The following is a 21,862-nucleotide window of genomic DNA, read 5'->3' as shown; positions in this document are numbered from 1 at the left end:
GGAATATAAGCTCGGCTGAACCATGATCTCGAATCACGCCTCTCCATAGAATCATACATTAACCGAGAAACAATTGCCAAGTATTGCCAAGAGAAACTCTGAGCATTATTTTTTAATTGCATGCAAAGTGGTACACTGGAAAAAAACTTTAGTATCGAATCCTATGAGACCATAACTTCCCAAAGTCGGTGACTAGCATTGCGATATACTCTATAATGATAATCAGTATTTAACTATATAACCATCTTTGCTCTGTAATTTAGTTCACTTGTCTATTTGCCATTGTGGTGAAAAAAATATAGTCTCACTTGTCTATTTTTGTATTTCTATTTTAGTGTTCTTTAAGTTCAATTGCCAAATTTTGTGCCTACTCTCTTGGCATCACAAATAAGTGACGTTAGGGATTTAGATTTAGAACCTCCAGGGTACCCTACAGCTCTGTTTAGTTCGACTGAATGAACTAACTTTTCAGAATTAGCTCACTTTTGAAAAAAAATAGTTATTTTGGTTGAATTAAAAACGGTCGAAGGATACCCTTTAGGTTCCAAATTTGCATCCCTAAGTGACGTTTTTCATGGTCTTAAAGAGTGTAACTTTGACCACTATTTTCTTACATATTCAAACTGTCCACACGAACAAATGTAGATGGTTTGAGGAGTGCCCTTTGAGATGCGCTTATGTGTGATACAGGAAGGATCAATAATTTCAGAAATAAGCATAGTAACACATAACTCAATAACCGCAAAATCGAGTCTTTTTTAGCACGATACAAATTGATGAAGTCACGAAATGCCACTTAGTAGTCGACGAAAACGCCCCTCCCACATGAATGAACATAGCCGGAAACACCTAAAATAAATCAAAAAAAAATAATACAAATATCAATGTACAAATTAGGACTTTGAACCCTGATGAGTTGGTTCTAGACCTGTGCATGGACAACTTGGCCCGAAGGCCTGAGCCCTGCATCCGGGCCTAACTCGGGCTCCATTTTTTGGCCCGAAAGCTCGAAATGACTATAAATGTGTATTTTATTTGAAATATAGGTATATCTTATTAGTTTAATATCCCAAATATTACCATTTCAATTAGAAATGTAATTGTTCATGTGTTTTGGGCCGGGCAAAGGCCTGGCCTTAGGATATTTCGGGCTTTGATAAGCTCGACATGAATGAGGTCCGGTTCGGTGAATGATCAGGTTTAGTTGGTTTTCACATAAAATCTGACCATATTAGTTAGGCTTAATTCGCCGCAAAATAACTTCAGTTGGTGCTATCGTATGTAGCATTGAAACTTTGGATCGGAGTATCTACTTCCGAGCTCATATACTCCTTAAAATGAAAAAATGAAAAAATTCTGGATTTTTTATACAAGCTTTGACAAATATTCTCATTTGTTGGTAATTTCCATCCCAAAAAAACATTCATGGAAGTTACGGTAAAAAATTAAAATGTTATTTTCGAAAGCATTTTGAAGTATTATTTTTGTTATTTTGCCACGGCTTGCACACATATTATTTCGGGACGTAAGTTTGTAAGCACCGAGAACATTTATCAGAGTGTGCACCAAAAAAATCAGAACTGTTTTTTTGTTTGTTTATGGAGTGTACTGTTCATCAAGCTCAAATGAGCTCGAGGGTAGAAAGGTACATTAATGAAATTTTCTTTTTCAGATCACTGAAACTTCTCTTGGTAACCACGGGTGTGATCCTCCACGAGCCACCGAGTTCCAAACATCGACCTTTGCTCTTCCTCTCCGGTACGCCATGGAGCCCGCTTTCTTGAGTCCGTTACTTTTGTGCCCCCACGCAGCAATCCTGACGTGGATGGATGCCGATATTCTGCAGCCACCGTTCACCCGCGGATCCGCTGCGCTCGAGTCCCCCGCGGAGGCGGCGTCCCGTCCGTCAGATCAGGCAGATCGACGGTGGCGGTGGGGCGAAAGGGAACGTCCCGCCGCGCAGCGGATGGATCGGGTTCACGCAGCAAGCGGCGCCAGCACGCACCGAGAACATCGCTCTCCGCCCCCACCGGGCAGAGGTGTGGAAAACCAGACTGGAAATTCGCTTCCACGATTTGTTGCACCCCGTTTCACTTGCATGATGCCCCCTGATCTTTCATGGTATTTGTTTGTTAGTTTTCTTGCACTATTTTTTTAGCACAGTACAAATACAAATGAATATATATACACACGCATACACTCACCCATATGAATGCGCACACACATACCCTATCCCTATGAACACATTTGAAAGACCGAACTGACATATCATTTTGAGATTTACGAAGTCATCGTAGGTGTCTCGTCGTCGACAGAAGCGTCTTCTACTACTAAAAACATATTGCCGAAATCCTGAAATAAATCCAGAAATAAAGGACTTGAACCCTGATGAGACGATGTTATCACTATTCCTATAACCATACAATCAGATGTTGGTTTACTCCTTGTACTATTCGATTGTAGAATGTCCGTGCTTTGTTTTTTATTGTGTATATCACATGGATGCACCCGATAGGAAAAAAAAAAGGCTAGGATCTTTCTGAAGGGGGGTAATTCCTATGTTCCTACACAGAGGGAGCACAGCTAGTGAAAAGAAACATTGTCAAGGCACAATGTAAACTTGGTACATATTTGCATATTTGAAAATCATACACATGCAATGCACTCAAATTGCACTCTTTTCTTTGCAGGTATTAATGCTTTTTTTGTGGGTACATGGAAATTGGACTTGATTTTTTGATAGAAAAAGATGTTTGATGTGTTTGCTCGGGCCGACTTTTCCATTATGCGCCAGATCTAGTTTATTTAGGTCAAGGCGTTCGATGATTCAAACATGTCTTTTTTTAGGAACCGACAGGAGTACTGCCTTTACTTTATAGAAAGGAGAGGCGACACGTAATGTACAAGTATGCATACGTTTTTGATGGGATTACGCAGCCAAACTCGAGGAACAAACACGCAAAAACTGGCTCAGCCGATGCCCGAAGGGGGCATGGCCCGACGAACGCCAGCTCCCGTTGATTGATGTCCTCGAAGGCTAGCATAGCCACCTCGCGATAGGTCATGCAACAACATGTGAAGACACGTTTATTCCTTTCTTTCCATAGGTCCCAAAAGGTATAGATGAGTCTGTCGCTACGCTGTCTTCGCACTTCTCTTAACTCAACCGCAAGCATGCTCTCCCACCATTCCGACATTGCTCCACGTTTCGACAAACATATTGCCATTGGAATGTTGTCATTGGTCCAAAAGATCACATGGTTCCAGGCCACAACAGAGAAGGGCAATCTTTGCACTTGTGGGTTGCTGTTTTCGGCTCCTGAAGGCATAGCAGGCATCTCGGGTCGTGCGGCCATTCACGCATGACGAGCATGTCCGCCTTCAGGATTCTGCCATGGAGAACAAGCCATGCAAAGAATTTGCATTTAGGCTCAGCGGGCGGTCCACGCCTTGGACGTATCGAATCTCGGGTGTGAGCCATGGAACCGTGCTGCGTACACCGAGGCCGAAAGTATGCTCCGTTACTGGTAAGGTTCCAAACAATGGAATCCTCCTGGTCGGGAGAGAGCTGAACCTGGCTGATTCAAGTCGATAAGGACACATATTCACTCAGCTGTTGCACTGTATGCACCCTTGATATTGCTTTGATCCAGTTGTCATTTGAAAGCTCATGTTGCACCGTCCTATTCTTACTGAGGCGATCTTGAAGAGTTCTGACGCGAGAGAGACGAGCGGTCCCCTACCAGTCCAGTTGTCATGCCAAGACAACACCTTAGAGCCATTACCCAAAGTGATGGTGATACAAGCCCGAAATAGGTCCATGTCAGTTTGGTCACAAATAAGTTGGGTTCCCACCCATGGTCGTTCTTGGTCCGTCCATTTAGGATCAAGGTGTTTTTCCATAAAAAGGTGAAGGTGTTTCTCATCTCGTGCTTCAGTCATGTTCCTCTTATTTTGACTACGTCTTCCTTTCTACATTTATGCATGCAATCAAGGCCCTCATTTGCTATTGATTGCGTGCCCTCCTTTCATGCTCAACTCCACTTTAACCTCCACAGAAGGTCTTATTCAGGATTCTTGGGCTAGGCAGGTAATTGGAGAGACGTGGAGTTCGAAGCTTTCTCCATGTCTTTTACCCATTTTAAGGGGCATGTGTTTGTTATCGAATACTTTGGCATGTCTTCAACCTCCTCGTAACTTCTTCATGGATAAAAAGGGAACTCTTTTCAAGTGGCATCTCTTTACCTTGCTGGTGAAGGTCGGCACATGTTTCTTGTTGTTGCCGTGCTTGGTACCGATCAACGACGGACATAGCTCCTCATCTATTTTCGACCCATGTGTGTTGACGTGACATCCTCACATGTCACTCAAGGACACGTGGATGTTTCCTCAAGGACGATTCTACACGTGTGTAATGATGATTGGTGAACCTACGTGTAACGGTGGAGCGAGTCGACCATACCTTTTCTACAACAATCCATTGATTTTCTAAATTACATGTATCACTCCTTACAACTTGAGAAGATTGACCCCACAAAGTTTTCGTGCTGGCACGACCATCCCACATGAGCATATACTTGAACTATTGTATTCATTTTGCCTTTTCATTTTGAAATACAGAGTATAATATTTCACGAGGTGCGTTTGGCCTCACTTAGAATTTCAATATTTACCAAAAAAAAGCAATCACACGCGACTATATAGCATCTCAAATTATAAACTCACCGTTGAAGATCACCCAAAACATTCAAAATTACCTTGTAAAAGTGTACTCCCTCTGTAAACTAATATGCGCAGCTGCTGAAAATGACGAAAAACGAGGGGCCAAACTGCGAGAAGGCAAAAAACCGAAAAACTCCAACCGGAATCGCGAGCGTACTCTGCCCCACTACTACCTTCCACCACTTGCCGCCCCTGCCCCCGCCTCGCCATCTCCGCGTCGTGCTGCCGCGCGGCCTCCCCCCCGCACCGCGCTCTCCCGGCGGCCCAGATCCCTCCCCGCTCCGGCGAGCCCGCCATGGACCGTCTGCGGGCGGGGAGCCCCGTCTACGGGCGGCAGCGCAGTGGGAGCAGCACGGGCTCCACCTCCCCGGGCGGCGTCTCCCCCTCGCACCACCGCTCCTCCTCCACCTCCTCCGCGGCCTCCCTCCCTGGCGCCGTCGCCGGCGTCGGGGGCATATCCAACGTCCGCCGCACGCAGAACGTCGCCGCGCGCGCCGCGGCCGCCAGGCTCGCGCAGGTCATGGCCTCCCAGAGCGCCGCCGCGGCCGCCGGGGACGACGACGACGACGACGACTACGCCAACGACCACCCGCCCCCGCCCCCCGCCAGGTTCGGCAGCGGCGCCCGCTCCGGCCACGGCAGCAACGGCGTCTCACTGCTCGGCCGCACCGCGAGATCTCCCTCCCCTGCGGTAATTCTGCTCCCCCGGATCTCCCGCTGGCCCCTCTCGAGGCCGCGTCCCTGCTTCGGATTCGGCTGTTTCGAGCTCGAGCTATGGGCGAATTTAGTCATAGCTGGTCAAATCGCGGTCAAATCGGTGTCAGAGCATGCGTCATTAGTTGAATTTGCGAATGAAGCTAGTTCCCATTTGCTAATGCCAAGCGTATTTTTAGTCCCTTTTCATCGGGACTGTGTTTGGGAGCCGATGATCGATAAGGAATTTTGAATTGGTTGTGTCTGATCTGCTCAATTTGCTTGCTCCGTGTTCTTCTGCTAATTTGATATCCTCATGTTTTCATTAGTTAGGTCGGAACATTGTAGAGCCGCCTCCTACAGTCCGCTCAGCATCAGCCGGAAGGACAGCCGCCATTGCAGCACGACCGACCGCCACAGTGGTTCCACCAATCAAAACCAACACTACCATCAGAACCCCGTCTCCTATCCCACCTGTGGCTGTGGAGTCCCCAGTGGAGCGCCCTCGACAGAAAAGGTACATGCAGTGACATACCCCCAGATCTGCACAACGTACATGTATGCTGGAGCTTCTACATAATGAACGCATGATACTAGTGTGCGCCCGAGCAATAGTTAGTGCATTTTACTTCCTGCGCCACTTATTAGAATAAGTGGTGATACTAGCTTACTGAATTAGTCAACTCTTCCTATGGGCTTAATTTGACTGGACCTGTCATTAGGTCTTTTTACATGTTGTAGTTAATGAAATTCTGGTAAGGATAATATTTATTTAACTTTACCCAGCATGATGATGTGTCAATGTAGCATTAACATATGATCCAACCCTTATGTGCCTGATAATCAACAGGTAAACATGGACTGGACATACTATTAACCTCTGGACTGTTATTTGTAAAGGATGTTATTGGTCATTGCCACATCAGTATCATAAGTTGGAACATCTTCGAGAGCTTCTGATCTTCTACCTAATAAATTGAAGCATTGAGTCCAGTTGTGCATGCATACTAGCCTACTAGATGCTGCAGCGGTTACTGATGTGACTGAAATGTTAAAATATCTCGTCTAAATTGTGAATCTGATTTTAGATTAGGCCAACATCATGGCTGTGTAAGTAGTATGCCTCATGGCCAGTAAGACATTACTGTGCTTTGCTGACTTGTGCTGCATAAACTATTTAGTTGCCGGGAGTATTACCAATAATAGCAACTAATTGGTTTTGACGCCCTAAAATTGAGGTTACCGATTAGTTAATACATCCACATGCAACACATTATATTTATTTAAATAATTTAGCGTCATGTGAAACTCACTCCTACATTTTCTATATGTTACCATGGGCGCTTCATTTCTTGTTGGATTTGTGCATCATTTTTTTAATTACCACATTATTAACTCTTTTTTCTAGCTTTGAGTTTCCTTGTGTGAGTAATCTATTTAGGCCCTGCTTGGAATAGGTGTAAGATTTTACACCTGTATTTATCTTACAAGTGTAAATTACCCGTCAACACTTGATTCCTGCCTGAAATCAAAACGACGGGACAAGCTCTGTATTCTTTACCGGTCTGAAACGAGGAGAAACGCTAATCCAAACGCAGCCTAAGTTGCCGGGAGTATTACCAATTAAAGCAAATAATTGGTTTTGATGCCCTAAAATGTAGGTTACCGATTAGTTAATGCATCTACATGCAGCACATTACAATTTATTTAAATAATACAACATCATGTTAAACTCACTCCTACATTTTCTGTATGTTACCATGGGCACTGCATTTCTTGTTGCATTTGTGCATCGAAATTTTTGAATTACCACATTATTAACTCTTTTTTCTCTAGCTTGAGTTTCCTTGCACTCCTTCTCTATATATCGTAAAGAAAAGAGCAGCATGTATATGTTTTAACCTTTCCTGCTCCAGGTTTGATACAGCCCCACTTAACTCTAGAGAATCAGCGCCACGGAGAGAGTCATCTACACTTCAAGATGAGGTTTTTCTTTTTTCTATGGAAACCACTTCATCCGTTTCTAAGTAGATGACGGCGTAATTATTTTGCACAGCAACCAAGGAACATATGCAAATATCCATATTTCTCACTCAAGACATTCACTAGGACACCTATTGCTCTCGTGGTTTAGGTTACTAGTCTGTAGTAGTAAATGACTTCGGAAATAACCATTTAGACAATGAAGATGAGGGGCATCCCAGGGAAAAGAGATGGTACAAAAGGTCACATTGATATCGTGCAACCTCATGTTTCTAGGAGCAAATGTGAAAGCTGGAATGACATGTTTTGGGGAACAGAGGAAATAGTAATTATTTGCAGTTATTCATAGTTTCTGGTTTAGCTGTTAGATTTTTTTTTTCACTAGAGAACTGAATAGTTGAAGAGTGCATAAGCTATATGAAGACTAATGCACTGATGTCTAACAGCTTGATATGCTACAAGAGGAGAATGAAAGTGTTCTAGACAAGGTAATGACAAACACCATCATTATATTGCAATGCACTAATCTTTTCTATGACGGGCTTATCTAAGCTTATTCTGAATCTGGAAAAACAGTTACGGCGTGCTGAAGAAAAATGCGAGGAAGCGGAAGCTAGGGCGAAGGAGCTTGAGAAACAGGTGAAATTAGGATCCACTAAAAAAAATCCCCTTATGTGTTTTATATTTTGACATGTGTACTCATTTGTGAAACGTGTTTTTTTTTGGAAAAGGAGGTTAAACCTCCGGCCTCTGCATCAATCGATGCATGCAGCCAAAAATCTTCTTATGTGTTTTATATTTTGACATGTGTACTCATTTGTGAAACATGTTTTGAGTCTATCTGAACTATAGTGTTCTGAAATATTGGAATAAATTGATCCTTCTGTGTCAAGAGAATGCATGCGTTCCTTGCAAAATGAGCTCTATGCACCTTATGTTTGCTAATATCATAATTTACTAATATACGAAGGTAGCTGCTCTCGGAGACGGGGTATCCTTAGAAGCTCGCCTCTTGAGCAGGTTTGTTCCATGCCTGAATATGCCAATTTCACAAGTCCAGAACTGGGCATAGCATAACATTTACATGAATGCTGGCAGGAAGGAAGCGGCACTTAAACAGCGGGAGGTTAGTTATTCTTGTGTTTCACTCATGGGTTGCTGCCAAGTCATCTTTTCATTCTGTTAATTTAGCCATGATCTTGATGTGTATGGTGAAATTGCCTCCATAATGTCGTCTATTATTCAAATAAGAGGACAAATCCTCTGCAGAACTCCAATGCCATCGTTTTCTAGCTGTTGTTTGTTGTGTCTAAATGCACTATCGCCATGCTAGATCTTTATTCTAAAATTTTGCCGAATGAGTGATCTTCTTTATGCATTTAATAGTTGGAAGAGTTGACCAACACTTGAGTGATCTTCTGTATTTTATTTGTATATATGTGTCCATAGGCTGCACTAAAGGCTGCAAGGGAATCAACTGATGGTAGAAATGGAGAAGTATCAACAATAAAGCATGAACTTGAGGCAATGATACTCAATATCCGGCAGCTTTTGTTTGTTTGTATATGGTCTTGGTCTTATATTTAACTCATTTGTGTTCTCTCATGCATTAAATAGTCTGCCAAAGAGGAGGTTGCAGCTGTTATGGACCAGCTAAAGGAGGCAGAGTCCGAGACAAAGGCTCTCCGGTCCATGACTCAGAGAATGATCTTAACCCAAGAAGAAATGGTTGGTCTGATTTATGTACGATCGTAATCACTTCGTTTGTGCTTGACATGGATTTTGATCTATTTGCAACTTTATGCTAGGAAGAGGTTGTCCTAAAAAGGTGCTGGCTTGCACGTTATTGGGGCTTAGCGGTTCAATATGGTAAGTTGCCTAAGAAACAATTTTAGTGGAATATTGTTCAACATGATGTCATTGTCCACTTGCCCAGTATGGTTTATTCTCTAATAATGCTCGCTAGGCATTTACTGAAATCAAAGGTTATGTGCATTCATGATGTGAATAATCTCTGGAGAAATGTTATCTACTGCTCTCTCTTGAAATGATGTTAGCTGGCTTGGCTTCTTTTTAAACCAAAAACTGTAGGCCTTGACACTAAAATTCTCAATTACTGTGCAAATCTGATTAAAGTTGGGTAAATTTAACCAATGGTTGTGCTCTCACATCTTATCTCATTTATTTTGAAACACAATTATACCCCTCTCTATATCTGACGAGAAAAAGAACAGCTACCCAGACGCTCTCACATATCTACAAACAGCTCAACCAAATACAATTATCATGACTCATCACATCGCCAATAGAGCCATAGATTACAAGCAAAGTCTTGAAAGCAGTACGAATGTATATGATATCACCCTGTTACAAAATAAAATAAGAGAAAGTAAACTAAGGTAATCACCAGCAGAAAGAGAACCTAAGAAGAGTATAGAGGCAAATAGGCAATTTTTACATGGATGGGATGCTTCCTTAGATAGCTAGCTTCCATGGATATTTAGCAGGCATTTTGACTGTATGGTTGATGTTTTAGCCTTGTTAGGCTGGCCTGGTGTCCTAGAGTGTCTTTTGCACTTTGCTCCATGGCTGACAAAAGATTAAGTGTGACGTGGTAGGATCGAATAAGAGCTAATTAGTGTGAAGACTTTGAAATTTTGTGCTATTTGCTTTACTAAGTGCAAAAATGGTCATTGATATTTTGTTGTTATAGTCTGTCTGTGGATACTATTAATCTGTGGTCTCAGTAGGGTAGGCGCATTTGGTTCAGCCTCACCCCAGATTTGAGGCTGGTTCAGGCTTTTAGACTAGTGGGGATAAACCGGCCAATTGCCAACCAGTCCAGGTCAGCCCAACTATGTTTAAGGGCTGGGCCTGTGCCTAGATTAGGGGACCAAAATGAACAGGACCTGGCAAAGGCTTTGCCTGGAAAATGCTCAAGTCTAGTTCACACGAGCAAGCAAGGCTAACTTTTGCATGTACTTCTATTCGTATCCTGGTTTTTGGTTATCTGATGGCCTCCTAATAAACTTGAAGGAGTTTATCCCGAGATTGCGGTGTCAAAGCATGAACATTGGTCATCTTTAGCCCCTCTTCCTCTTGAGGTTGTTCTCTCTGCTGGTCAAAAGGCTATCAAGGAGGAGCCTCGTAAGCAAGGTACGTCTGCATTTATATACTGTATAAGTTGTAGATCCCAGTTTATTCCATGCACACTCCAATGAACTATTCTTATAATTCATTCAAGCAGGTGAGGATGATGCTCAGAGGAGAAATAGGCTTGTGCGAGAGATGAGTGACGTAATGGGAGAAGGCAACATCGAGAGCATGCTCTCAGTTGAAATGGGACTTAGGGAGCTTTCATCTTTGAAGGTATTCGTCTTCCCTTCTTATCAACTTATGTTAACTTTCTATTTTCTAGATTTCTCAATTGCCAAATTGCAGATGTACACTTGCAAACTTAAAGTGCAGGAACAAGCTTCTGCAGCAAAACCGGAGACCTAGCATAGTTCAGCAATTTAGTTATTATCATGTAGGTGGAAGATGCTAAGCCTATTATCACTGTGGTCCTCAATTTAGTTATTATCATGTAGGTGGAAGATGCTGTTGTGGTTGCACTTGGTCAACACCGGAGACCTAGCATAGTTCGGCAATTCACATCAGGTTTGCCCTTTTTTAATTAGTTCAATCATGGAGAGCTCCTTCCGTACTATACACTGGTGGTGCTATAGCTTTATCATTGGGCTTCAGTTTAATGAGCAAATTGCAATCCTCTGTCTGTGATTTGTTTTCTTTTTTCTTGATCTGCCTATAAGTCTACACTGTAGTGGCAGGGTACATGACCTGTGATGCTTAATTTTTTAACATAACTATTTTCAAGGCTCATCAGCGAATTTTTTGTACGATGTGATTATGAAAGGGAGAACACCTTATCAACAATCAACAGGGTCTTATGCCAAAGTTGAAGATTTGCATGTCCTGTAATGTGGTGTGTCCAGTTGAGACAATACAAATCCCTCACATAATCAATGGTTTTTCCAGTAACTGTTTCACTAACACCATACTTGTAGTTGTCCTTACATGAAACAAAAAAGGTATTGATTGTAGCGTATCATCTGCAGGTGCATGCACTATATTTTTTGCGTAGGAATGATTTTCCAATGAGTCAATTTGGATGCAATCACGTGTGTTTGCTTGCATTCTTACTAAGCAACTTAATTTTTTTTTCAGATTATAAATCACCTGGCGAACCTAAATTCTTGGAGGCATTTGGTAATACCTCCTTTTTTTTCTCTTGTAGATTATCTTCTCAACTTCCCTTTTACTGTTTGAACTTGTATTATATGTACACATTTTAACTTGATTTTAGTTAAGCTAAACTGAAACTATTTGACATATTGCAGACCTTAGCAACGAAGAGGCAGAGGATGTTAGCTTTAAGCATGTAAGCCTTCAGTAATGTGAATCATTGTTTTTTTCCTTCCAGATATTACTTGTGTTATTTACGGACTCCATATCACCAAATGCAGGCATGGCTTATATACTTCTGGAGAAGAGCCAAAACTCACGGTATCGAGGAAGACATTGCTGACGAACGGCTTCAGTTTTGGATTGCTCGCAACGCGGTTGCACCGAATTCTCATGATGCTATAGATGGTACGATGCTTGTTCCCTGTTAACTACTCCCTCCGTCCCATAATATAAGATGTTATTACAACCATTATGTGTACAACCAATATTATGGGACTGAGGGAATATTATAGTTGAAAACATAACCATTGGCAGATACCTGTGGTAAAACGATTAGTTTAACTCGATATTTAATTAGATTGCTATTAGAAGCCATTTCAGTAGTCACTTGCAGGGAATCAAAAGATTGTCGTAATTGTATCCGTGTGCATAAACCAGATAAGGTTCCTTTACAGGAGCACTTTCAGTGTTCCCTGCTGCACTATATGTTGTCTGTCTGTTGTATTTTTCAATCGATTTCTAACCTGGTTTCATGCATGCCACACCCAACTTTTCTGGGTTAATAAAAATACGCTATTCCCCGTGTTTACTGAAAAATCTGATCCTTGTGACTGCAGTGGAGCGAGGCCTGACAGAGCTCAGGAAATTGGGCATAGAGCAGCAGTTGTGGGAGGGCACACGTGCAGACATCGACGAAGCTGCCTCAGCGGCGATGGAGGACGAATAGGGAGGGCATGCGTCATGAATTCATGATCGATTGTCTTATGCTAGTGTATCATCCCAGTTTTGGACAAACGGGAGCTCCGGTTCCCAGCAGGTCTTCAGGCCCTTGGTATACCCACCATCGAAACAGTCCCCGAGCAGCAGCGATGCTTCAGGTCCTCCGGCGTTGAGCAATGGACCCGTCCAGATTCCGACGGTGCTTGTGTAGCCGATTTTATCCCTTTGTTGAATTAGTTCCGTGAAATGTGTAATTGGCTTTGCCTGGCAAGACGACGAGGAGCTCACCTCACCAAGTAATTGTGAATTTCTGTGATTACCCCTCCTCCCATGCTTACTCAGTTGTCTGGTCTCACGAACTGGACGGATGGGAAAAAAAAGTGCAAGCTATCTCGTGTACGTGCCTCTCTCAGAGAGGATAAGAAAAAGAGGAGGATGCAAGTATGCAACGCCTGTAATCTGTGTGGCGAAGACTTTGCCTTATCACAAAATGTGAATCTTTGTTCCGTGCATGATGAGCTGACTTCCTCTGCGCGGATTGATGCGGGGTCAGAAGTTGGAGATGGGAACGCGACTATTTGGAGTCCATGCCACGGAGACGGTTGGACGGCCGCGTCGTCAAAATAAAAGAAAGAAAGGAAGAAAGCTCCCCTCCGCTCCGCTGTCTCGTTGCCCGTCCCTGTCCGCTCGTCACATGACCTGCGATTTCCAGGCACCCCAGGAATGGACAGAGCCCAACCCAAACTCGTCCCTGCACGGGCGCCACATTGCGAAACCCAGTACGTTTCCGGCCGGGGCTCTCGCCGCGTTGCGTTACTCCGTCATGATTACCAACGACCCTGTCTACACACCCCACGACTGCGACGGAACCTCCTCTCCGGCGTGTTTGCGTGCGTCGGAGCGGACGGACGGGCCTCCGCCGGTATCCTGGCGCCGAGGGCAGAGCCCGCGCCGCGTCGCGTCGCTGGCTGGCTGGCTGGCTGGCCGGCGGCGCCGGGAATTGATCGCCCGGTCGAATTGTCGATCCATCCATCGCATCGATCGCCAGACCCTTCTTCTTTTCTTAGGGGGGTGGAGGGTCAAGACCACCAAGAATGGTGTAAGGGGCTTCACGGGAAGCCTGGGACGCGCTGCCGCTCTCCGTCGACTCGCCCTTTGCCTCTCCCTATTTATTCCCCACTCCCTTTCATACCTCGCGCGCGCCCCTGGGGCATTCATGGACGGTCTCGCATTTGCTCATTCCCTCGCCCACACGTTAAAGCCATCGACCGATCGGGCCTCGCTGTCGTACCGTCGCCGTCTCATACGGTTGGCGTTCGCCGCCGCGTCTGCGTGCCTACTGGCCAGCCAGCCAGCCACTGCTTTCTAGTAGTACCACCATAGCTTAGACCGCAGTTAGGTACGGCTGTGTATCTACACTGTATGCATGCATGCGTACATGCAGGGAGGATACATGCATGCACGAAGAACCAAACACCATTTCCCATCCGTCGAGCGCACGCAAAATAACCGATCATGAGACCGCACGCATGCCTCCTGGATATGCTAGCTACGACATACATTTATCTGCTTCTGTTATGTGTTATGTGCATCGACATATCTATGTATGTATGTACTATCTATATACTATGTATGATGATGTGCACTGCGTGGATGTTGATCCGAACAGTACGTACTACAGGTATGGATGACGGATCACGACAGTTCTACTGCTTGTATGCAGCTGGCATCTCCAAGTTGCAGCTACGAGTGGCCCTATCAAACCCAACCAATCGATGGTTTCGGTCTAATCAAATCTTGCTACCTGTAGCTGTACAAATAAGGTGCAAGTGACCTCTGAGATGTACAGGGAGTTTGAACAGCGGCGATCACATTCATGCCCCTTCAACGGCTGCATCGCATTAACTAATTCAGTGGCGCATTAACTTCTCTATCCGAGGGAGATACTTAGGGTCTGTTTGGTTCATGACTAACTTTGCCACAACTAACCTTAGGCAAAGTGTGGCTGCCACAAAAAAGTGTGGCTAACAAAATGGACACCACAAGTGTGGCAAGATTTGGCAAAAAATTGAGTGTATGACATGTGGACCATATAACTAGAAAAGTGTGGCAAGCCATAAGTGTGGCAATGAACCAAACACATGTCTAAGGTATTGTGACATGACTAAGGTTAGACGTGGCAACCTTAGGCTGGGAACCAAACAGCCCCTTAGGCCTCAGTCCTCCATCTTGTACAAGTGCGTGTCACATATGCAAAGAAGTGATGTGACAACACAATTAAAAAGGAGAAAGAGCACCATGATGATTCAAAAAAAAAAACGATGTTAAACACGTGAACCTATGTAAAATGGCTACTACCAACCAATGTATGGAGTTGTTTAATGGTTACAAACAATTGAATTAGAGAAGTTTGGCAACAAAACAAAGCACCTATGCGTTGAGGATATTAGTTGCTAAGTTTTTTAATGCTATTAGCACCACACCTAAGCAGCAATGCATTGAAAGAGGCCTTATATTTAACCCAACCCAAAACAATATTAATTACATTCTAAAAACGTATTCAAACCGCTCCAAAATATGACTTTTGATAGTAAAACTGTGCCTAATATTTTATGAGGGAGATAGTAATCTGCACAATTAATGGTTTCCAAGTTTATCTGCACAATTAAGAATTGTTAACCTCTAGAATTTTTTCTTACATGAACCCTTATCCTACTATACGTCTATACTTATCAAGAGGTAATAATACTATGAGCCACTAGATCACAAAAAGGTACAATTTGGACGCGTCTAAACATTTCTCACAATATATAGGAATTAAATCAATTTGTGACTTGGTCATACACAACAACTAATCGAATTTGGCGTCTCGTACGTTCTTTAGAAAATGACCGCCTAAGCATGATAAATATCCAATCAATTTGCGACTTGTCATACGACAACAAACTGCTTTACAGAAGTGAGCTCGTAATTTCTCTTATGATGCATAATAAGCCCTCCGAGCGTACCGATTAAAAACGAGCTGCTTTAGCGTGTCCACTTGTTGGCTTGTGATTTAGCTCTTTAAATCGTATAGCAGAGAGGTCACATCGGTTTTTTATTTGTTTGACATATGGGAAGATAAACTCGTGGTCTCTGTAGATATGGTGCACACTACCAACTTGGCAACGCGTAATTTCTCCTACGGTAGTAGCTCGCATAGTGTCTACATCAAATTAGGCAGGCGAATCGCAAGAAAAATTGAATTCCCTTCCTCTCGCTTTACATTACACACATGTGAGTCCTGGCGGGGAGGGCAAACCTTTTTGAGTTTTTCTCTCCAATAATTCCATTCCATCGTGTTGCATCCGATGATGTTCTCTTTCTCAGCTCCGGCAGGGTCACAAGATGCATGGGAGAGCTTGTAATTGGCATTGTGCACATACACACTCATCCACACACTCGAGGGGCTGAGCAGGAACTCAATCATGTACCCTTCCCTCATTCTCAAACCGTGAACAGAATGATCTCCCTTTTTTACCACATTTTTTTAGAGAAGCATGCAACCATTGAACTATCATGTGAATAAACATAATGCAGGCAAAGAACCCAAACTGTGGCTAATATATCAGACCCGGCTGCAGTGGCGCTTAGACGAAGGCTAGAGTTGGATTATGTTGAATAGGTGGAGGCCAGGAACTACTATTTTTTTTTCGTAATTATGCGCCAACAACTATAACTCTTAAGTGGCTTAATGATTATCTACACGTTTGGAACACCACATAAATACGCCCCGTTAACCGACTTTTCGTATCATACACAAAATCGAAACAAATTTTGTTAGGCTATTTAGCCAAAGCTAAAACAAATTAGTTTTGCAAAGTTGGTGGGAAAGCATTGCTTGCTTCTTTTTGTGGTTCGAAGTAATCCTCTCTTGTTTGTTTGAAGTAAGCTTCTTTCCTTTTGTTTGTTTGAAGGTTCTCTTGTGGGCAAACAATACAAGAAAAACCAACAGAGAGCATTTGATTTTCTGCACAACACCCTTCAAAGATAACGAGAAACAAAAAGGCCAGCTCATTCTCCATCCATGGCACCGCACACGTGTCGCCCTGCCAGCAGAACCTTTTTTGTAAAAACTTGCGATGTTTAATCTCCTCCCATCCTTCAACCTTAGCTTCACAGAGAAACAAACCTTCATGCCAACTCATTTTTTGATCCTTTCATTAGGTGCAACAGCTTTCATTTGCTACAGGACGGCCCAAACGTTGCGTACAAATATTACTCATGGTTTTTTGTTTGGAAGAAGACAAAAGCTATACTGTTCCCAAGTGACGCACACAAACACTCCATGTAAGAAACCATGGAGCATGGCACACGGAATTCTCATGCTTTTCGTGTCCAGTGAATATTTTTGTTCTTTTCCATATCACATACGTATGTGTGCTTCGTCACTAACAAACATATCCATGGCTATGGCATGTTTATCACTCTTGCAAAAGAACTATACTTTCCCACAAAAAAAAAGTGTTGTACTTGCAAAACTAAAAATAAATCATACCCTAGGGTTCCGATGGAGCGGCGGAGTTAGGGAGGAGGCATGACCCTAGTCATCAAGGTTCAAATTTCGCGCCAAAATGCGCTTACCAGGGAGGAATTTTGCAAGCTTCGTAGAATTATGTTTTATTCCTTCTAAATGAAGAAATGTGTTAAGGAGGCATACTCATCGCGGTGTGATATATCGGCGACTGTTTTCACCTAGCATCGTGACGGTCGGATCCAACGTTGAGATTTGCGCGACGGTTCATCGGACGGCCATGATTTGCCGAAGCATCTTCTGGATGTAACATTGTTTAGCTGCACACGCTGCCACTGGCCTCTGCGCCCCTATAAGAAGGGAAGGTAGCAACCATCCCAAGGGGGATCGAGTTGCAGAGGGATAAGTAGAAGTAACTGACCGTGCGAACTTGCCAAGAATCCGTGGGAGAGGACAGAGGAGGGCGTGATGGAGAACCCGGCGGCGGTGGTGGGGGCGGAGAAGGAGGACGAGCTGGTGGGCGGCGGCGGGGGCGACTGGGGGTACCTCACGTCGGAGGCGATGGCGACGGCCGGGTTCCCGGCGTTCGGGTTCCCCTGCGGCACCAGGGGCGGCGTCACGCCCGCGCCGAACTCGGCGTCGCTGCTCATGTCCATGGAGCACGCCGCGCTGTTCGACTACAACGCCGCCTTCCCGTCGTCGTCGTCCTCCGCCGTCCCCGCGCCCCCGGCATACCACGACTTCGGGTCCGGCGGCAACCCCTTCAGCGTCGACGCCCCGCCGTTCCTTCTCGAGGCCCCGCCGCCGCTGACGGCGGGGGCGGGAGGGCAGAAAGGGGGGTTCTTGGCGCCCCCGCTGTCGGCGTTCGGCGACGGCATGGGGTGGGACGACGAGGACGAGCTGGATCAGCAGAGCATGGACGCCTCCTCCTTGGGGGTCTCCGCCTCGCTGGAGAATGCGGCGGTCGGCGCGCCGGGGGGAGGTGGCGGCGGCGGCAACGGGAAGGGCAAGAAGAAGGGGATGCCGGCCAAGAACCTGATGGCGGAGCGGCGGCGCAGGAAGAAGCTCAACGACCGCCTCTACATGCTGCGCTCCGTGGTGCCCAAGATCAGCAAGGTGAGGAACGCTCCCCCCGTCATGGAAATCGATCACCTACTTGTTCCCATCTCTACTATACATATTATGGTTGATCTATTTACATATTTTAGTTCATGATGTGAGTATATTACTACATGGATTGTTGCTGCACTTGTTGGTGAATTTTGGTGATGAATTCTTGAATTGGGATGCATTTATGTCACAAAAGCACACATTTTTTGTAGTAGATCTATGGCACTCTAAGTGTCATGTTGGTTCATATCTAGCCATCTCCAGGAGGCAATAGAACTCTTCCATTATCTTGGAAAAAATAAATTCTATAGCCATGTTTCGAGCGCGGGAATTTTTCCTGTTTCTTGCAGGAATTGAACTTATTCACGTGAAATGCAAGCGATAAATCTATTCCATCATCTAGAAAATCTCTACGGCCCGTTCGGAGCGCGGGAATTTTCTTCTTGAACTTGTTCACGTGAAACGGCGAGCGACAAAATCCTTCCATTATCTAAATATAATCTCTAGGCTCCATGAAATTCATGCATTGCAAACCATTTTTTTTCATTACAATATGGTGGAAATTTAGCACCATGAATCCCTTCTCAGCTTGGTAAATGTTTGTTTTACTGTTCTGCCTTGGGTAGATTTCAGTACTGAACCTACCACCCAAATATGTTTGTTGGGGATTTTTTTTTCTTTTGATGTTTGCTTATGGTGCAAACTGAACACAGTGGCATGCACAAGGTGTTATCGAAAGCCACCTGCCACTGGATAACCCACAAAGCTCCTTTTCCCCCCTTTGTGTACTTGACAGGTGTTCTTGTTGGAGGTTTCTGTTTTTTTTGTTTGTTTCCTTGGAGAAGTCCAATTTCTGCATGTTTTGGCGTCTAAAGTGCATTTCCCTGCAGTTGTTCCATGTAATCAGCTTACTTTTCTTTGCAATCATCAGGATGGTTTTGAACAGCAACAGTTACAATCTGCATTTTTCCTAGTGTATCAGTAGAACATGATTATGTCAAAATGTTACTAATTCTAAGTTTCTAGTAATAGTGTTTGCATGGTTGTATGGTATGAGTACATCCTGTGTTCCTAAATATAAGACGTGAGAGGTAGTAGTAATTTTGATCAGCAGCTCATCACCAGTTTTCCTTCTTCTGTGTCATCAGATGGACAGGGCTTCAATCCTCGGTGACGCAATTGACTACCTGAAGGAGCTCCTGCAGAGGATCAGCGATCTTCACTCCGAGCTCGAGTCTGCTCCAAGCTCTGCTGCACTCGGTGGACCATCGACGGCCAATACCTTCCTGCCGTCGACGCCCACTCTGCAGCCGTTCCCCGGCCGCATCAAGGAGGAGCGGTGCCCGCCGGCCCCGTTCCCTAGCCCCAGCGGCCAGCAGGCGACGGTCAGTCCATTTCTCTCTGCCATGCCATGGAGCTTGACACTCATATCTGTAGTGGGTTGTGCTTTACAATCCTTATTATGAAGTTATGATGGCGTATCGATGAACTGAACTCTGTTTGACTGGTTGCGTGTGTGGTTCAGGTTGAGGTGAGGATGAGGGAGGGGCAGGCGGTGAACATCCACATGTTCTGCGCGCGCAGGCCGGGCATCCTGCTGTCCACCATGAGGGCGCTGGACAGCCTCGGCCTCGACATCGAGCAGGCCGTCATCAGCTGCTTCGACGGCTTCGCCATGGACGTCTTCCGCGCCGAGGTCCGTTCGTAATTCCCGCCCAAAAAATCTCCTCTCTGCTCCACCGCGCAGCTGTGGCCATGGGTACCAGTTCTGTCGGTGACAGTGTGCATTTCGATCAAATCAGATCCTACCGTTGCTTGCTGTTCACCATGCATCTTTAATTACGGTCTGGTCTGATGATCTGTTGTGTTGTTCTGGGGTGTCCAGCAATGCAGGGAGGGCCCTGGGCTGCTGCCGGAGGAAATTAAGGCGGTGCTCCTGCACTGCGCCGGTCTCCAGAACGCGATGTAGGCGAATCCCCGGGAGACAAGACCGCCAGGATGGTGATTGATGGTCATGGGCTCTCCCTCTCTCCTGACTGTCTGGTCAGGACGATGATGCTAGATGTACAAAACCTTGTGCTGTTCTTTGTTTTACCAGTTCCTTGGACGGACAAATCTCATGGGATGAGGCTCGCCATCTCCCTGCAGACATGAGACCGAGATCTCGGTCCAGCTTCCCTCTCTGTGGTCGTCGTGAACCTGTGTGATGTAATGGTTATCTTTCCCTACCGTTGAAGACTTGAAGTGAACTATCTCCAGTCAGTCAATCCTCCATGCATGCCTCCATGGGTGGCCATGGCGTTCGTCGTGGTCATGCCGCATATATTTCCAAGAGATTCAGCATGTCAGGGACAATGATTGCATGCATGGGTGCATGCAGCTCGTCGTCGTAGCTAGCTGCAGACGAGCTGCGGCCGGGCGGAATTGAATTCTCTGGCCTCTTGTGATTACTGTTTTTTGAATGAACTCTGGCCTCTTGTGGTTTATGCACGCGAACTGTTGCTGTAGCCTCTGCTGGCTGGCTGGCTGGCTGAATGGGTCATCGTAGCCCATGTGAGGATTAGTTGGGGACCGGATTGGGCGATTGGCTGCTTCCCCGCGATGCATGAATGCAGGATTTGGAAGGATTATGTGTGTGTTTGTGTACGTACATGGATGCATGCAGCCATGCAGCAGGCAGGCAGAGGGCGGTTCTTGAATTCTGCCGTGCCACAGCCCACAGGCCGCGGCTAGATTTGCAGGCGCAGCAGTGCCGCAGTCGTGGATTGGCTTCACAAATCGCAGTAAGTTGAGTGAATATAATATCCTACTCCCAGTCTTGACAGGATTTGACCGTTCGCCCTGCTACATGCAAAACAGGAGGAGATTGGACTTGAGTTTTCTTTTTAAAAATCAAATTTTGGGTCATTCATTAATACTTCATATGTGTTTAAATACAAGTCTTTTTAAAGATTCCACTAGGGACTACATATGAATGTATATGAACATACTTTGAAGTATCACTACAAAAAATCTGTTAATCGATGACGGTCCTTGTCCGTCATGGATCATCCAAAAACTGTCATGCATGCCCATGCATGACGGATTTGAAATCCGTCACGTATATCGCGTCATAATTTGATATAGCACCATCCTTGACGGTTCTTTGCCGTCACGGATTTGCCCCCGGCCCGTCCGGCCCAAGCTAGGATATGACGGAACAATCCGTCATCGATTTACATGACATGGATGCAACGTGACATCTACGTGGATCTGATGTGGAGGCCAGCATGGCCCATGTAGTAACCAACCCAATTAGGTTTTGGCCCAATAATTTCAATCCAGTCCAACCAATTAGCCCTACTTTTCACCCAACTTATCTTCACAATGAATCATAATTTACAACAAGACATGCAATTCTATTCATTCAACAAGACAATACAAATTTCGAACAATCTGGTCTGATTTCAAAAAGCAAAATTAATATCAAAACATCATAAGCATATTTACAAGGTGCTATAAGCACAAGCATTAATAAAAATCAAGTAACATGACATCATTGAAACTACACTACTACATGATTTTAATCTCCAACACTACACCGCCACTTCCAGGAAGCTTTTCAGACCCAAGTAATTCCTGCTAAAATGCCTCGGTCGATAGTAACACGAACTA

At 44.8% G+C, this 21,862-nt stretch overlaps 2 protein-coding genes across 2 annotated transcripts; both read left to right on the top strand.

Annotated features, from left to right (window-relative positions):
* Nucleotides 1-4,916: 4,916 nt before the first annotated feature.
* Nucleotides 4,917-12,904, top strand: LOC123445316 (coiled-coil domain-containing protein SCD2). Its single transcript, XM_045122279.1, has 17 exons — nucleotides 4,917-5,413; nucleotides 5,745-5,932; nucleotides 7,332-7,401; nucleotides 7,845-7,886; nucleotides 7,975-8,037; nucleotides 8,369-8,418; nucleotides 8,497-8,524; nucleotides 8,848-8,922; nucleotides 9,016-9,126; nucleotides 9,207-9,267; nucleotides 10,435-10,554; nucleotides 10,646-10,767; nucleotides 10,989-11,058; nucleotides 11,626-11,667; nucleotides 11,799-11,839; nucleotides 11,925-12,051; nucleotides 12,483-12,904. The coding sequence occupies exons 1-17, from the start codon at nucleotides 5,018-5,020 to the stop codon at nucleotides 12,590-12,592; spliced, it is 1,716 nt and encodes a 571-aa protein (XP_044978214.1). The 5' UTR covers nucleotides 4,917-5,017; the 3' UTR covers nucleotides 12,593-12,904.
* A 4,578-nt stretch (nucleotides 12,905-17,482) lies between these two features.
* Nucleotides 17,483-20,475, top strand: LOC123445315 (transcription factor ICE1-like). The gene is made up of 4 exons (XM_045122278.1): nucleotides 17,483-18,214; nucleotides 19,357-19,593; nucleotides 19,734-19,904; nucleotides 20,094-20,475. The coding sequence occupies exons 1-4, from the start codon at nucleotides 17,567-17,569 to the stop codon at nucleotides 20,175-20,177; spliced, it is 1,140 nt and encodes a 379-aa protein (XP_044978213.1). The 5' UTR covers nucleotides 17,483-17,566; the 3' UTR covers nucleotides 20,178-20,475.
* The last annotated feature ends 1,387 nt before the right edge of the window (nucleotides 20,476-21,862 follow it).

This window comes from Hordeum vulgare, chromosome 3H (assembly GCF_904849725.1).
Source record: "Hordeum vulgare subsp. vulgare chromosome 3H, MorexV3_pseudomolecules_assembly, whole genome shotgun sequence".
Lineage (NCBI taxonomy): Eukaryota > Viridiplantae > Streptophyta > Magnoliopsida > Poales > Poaceae > Hordeum > Hordeum vulgare.
Note: the sequence above shows the minus strand (reverse complement) of the source record. Positions and strands in the feature narration are given on the sequence as shown.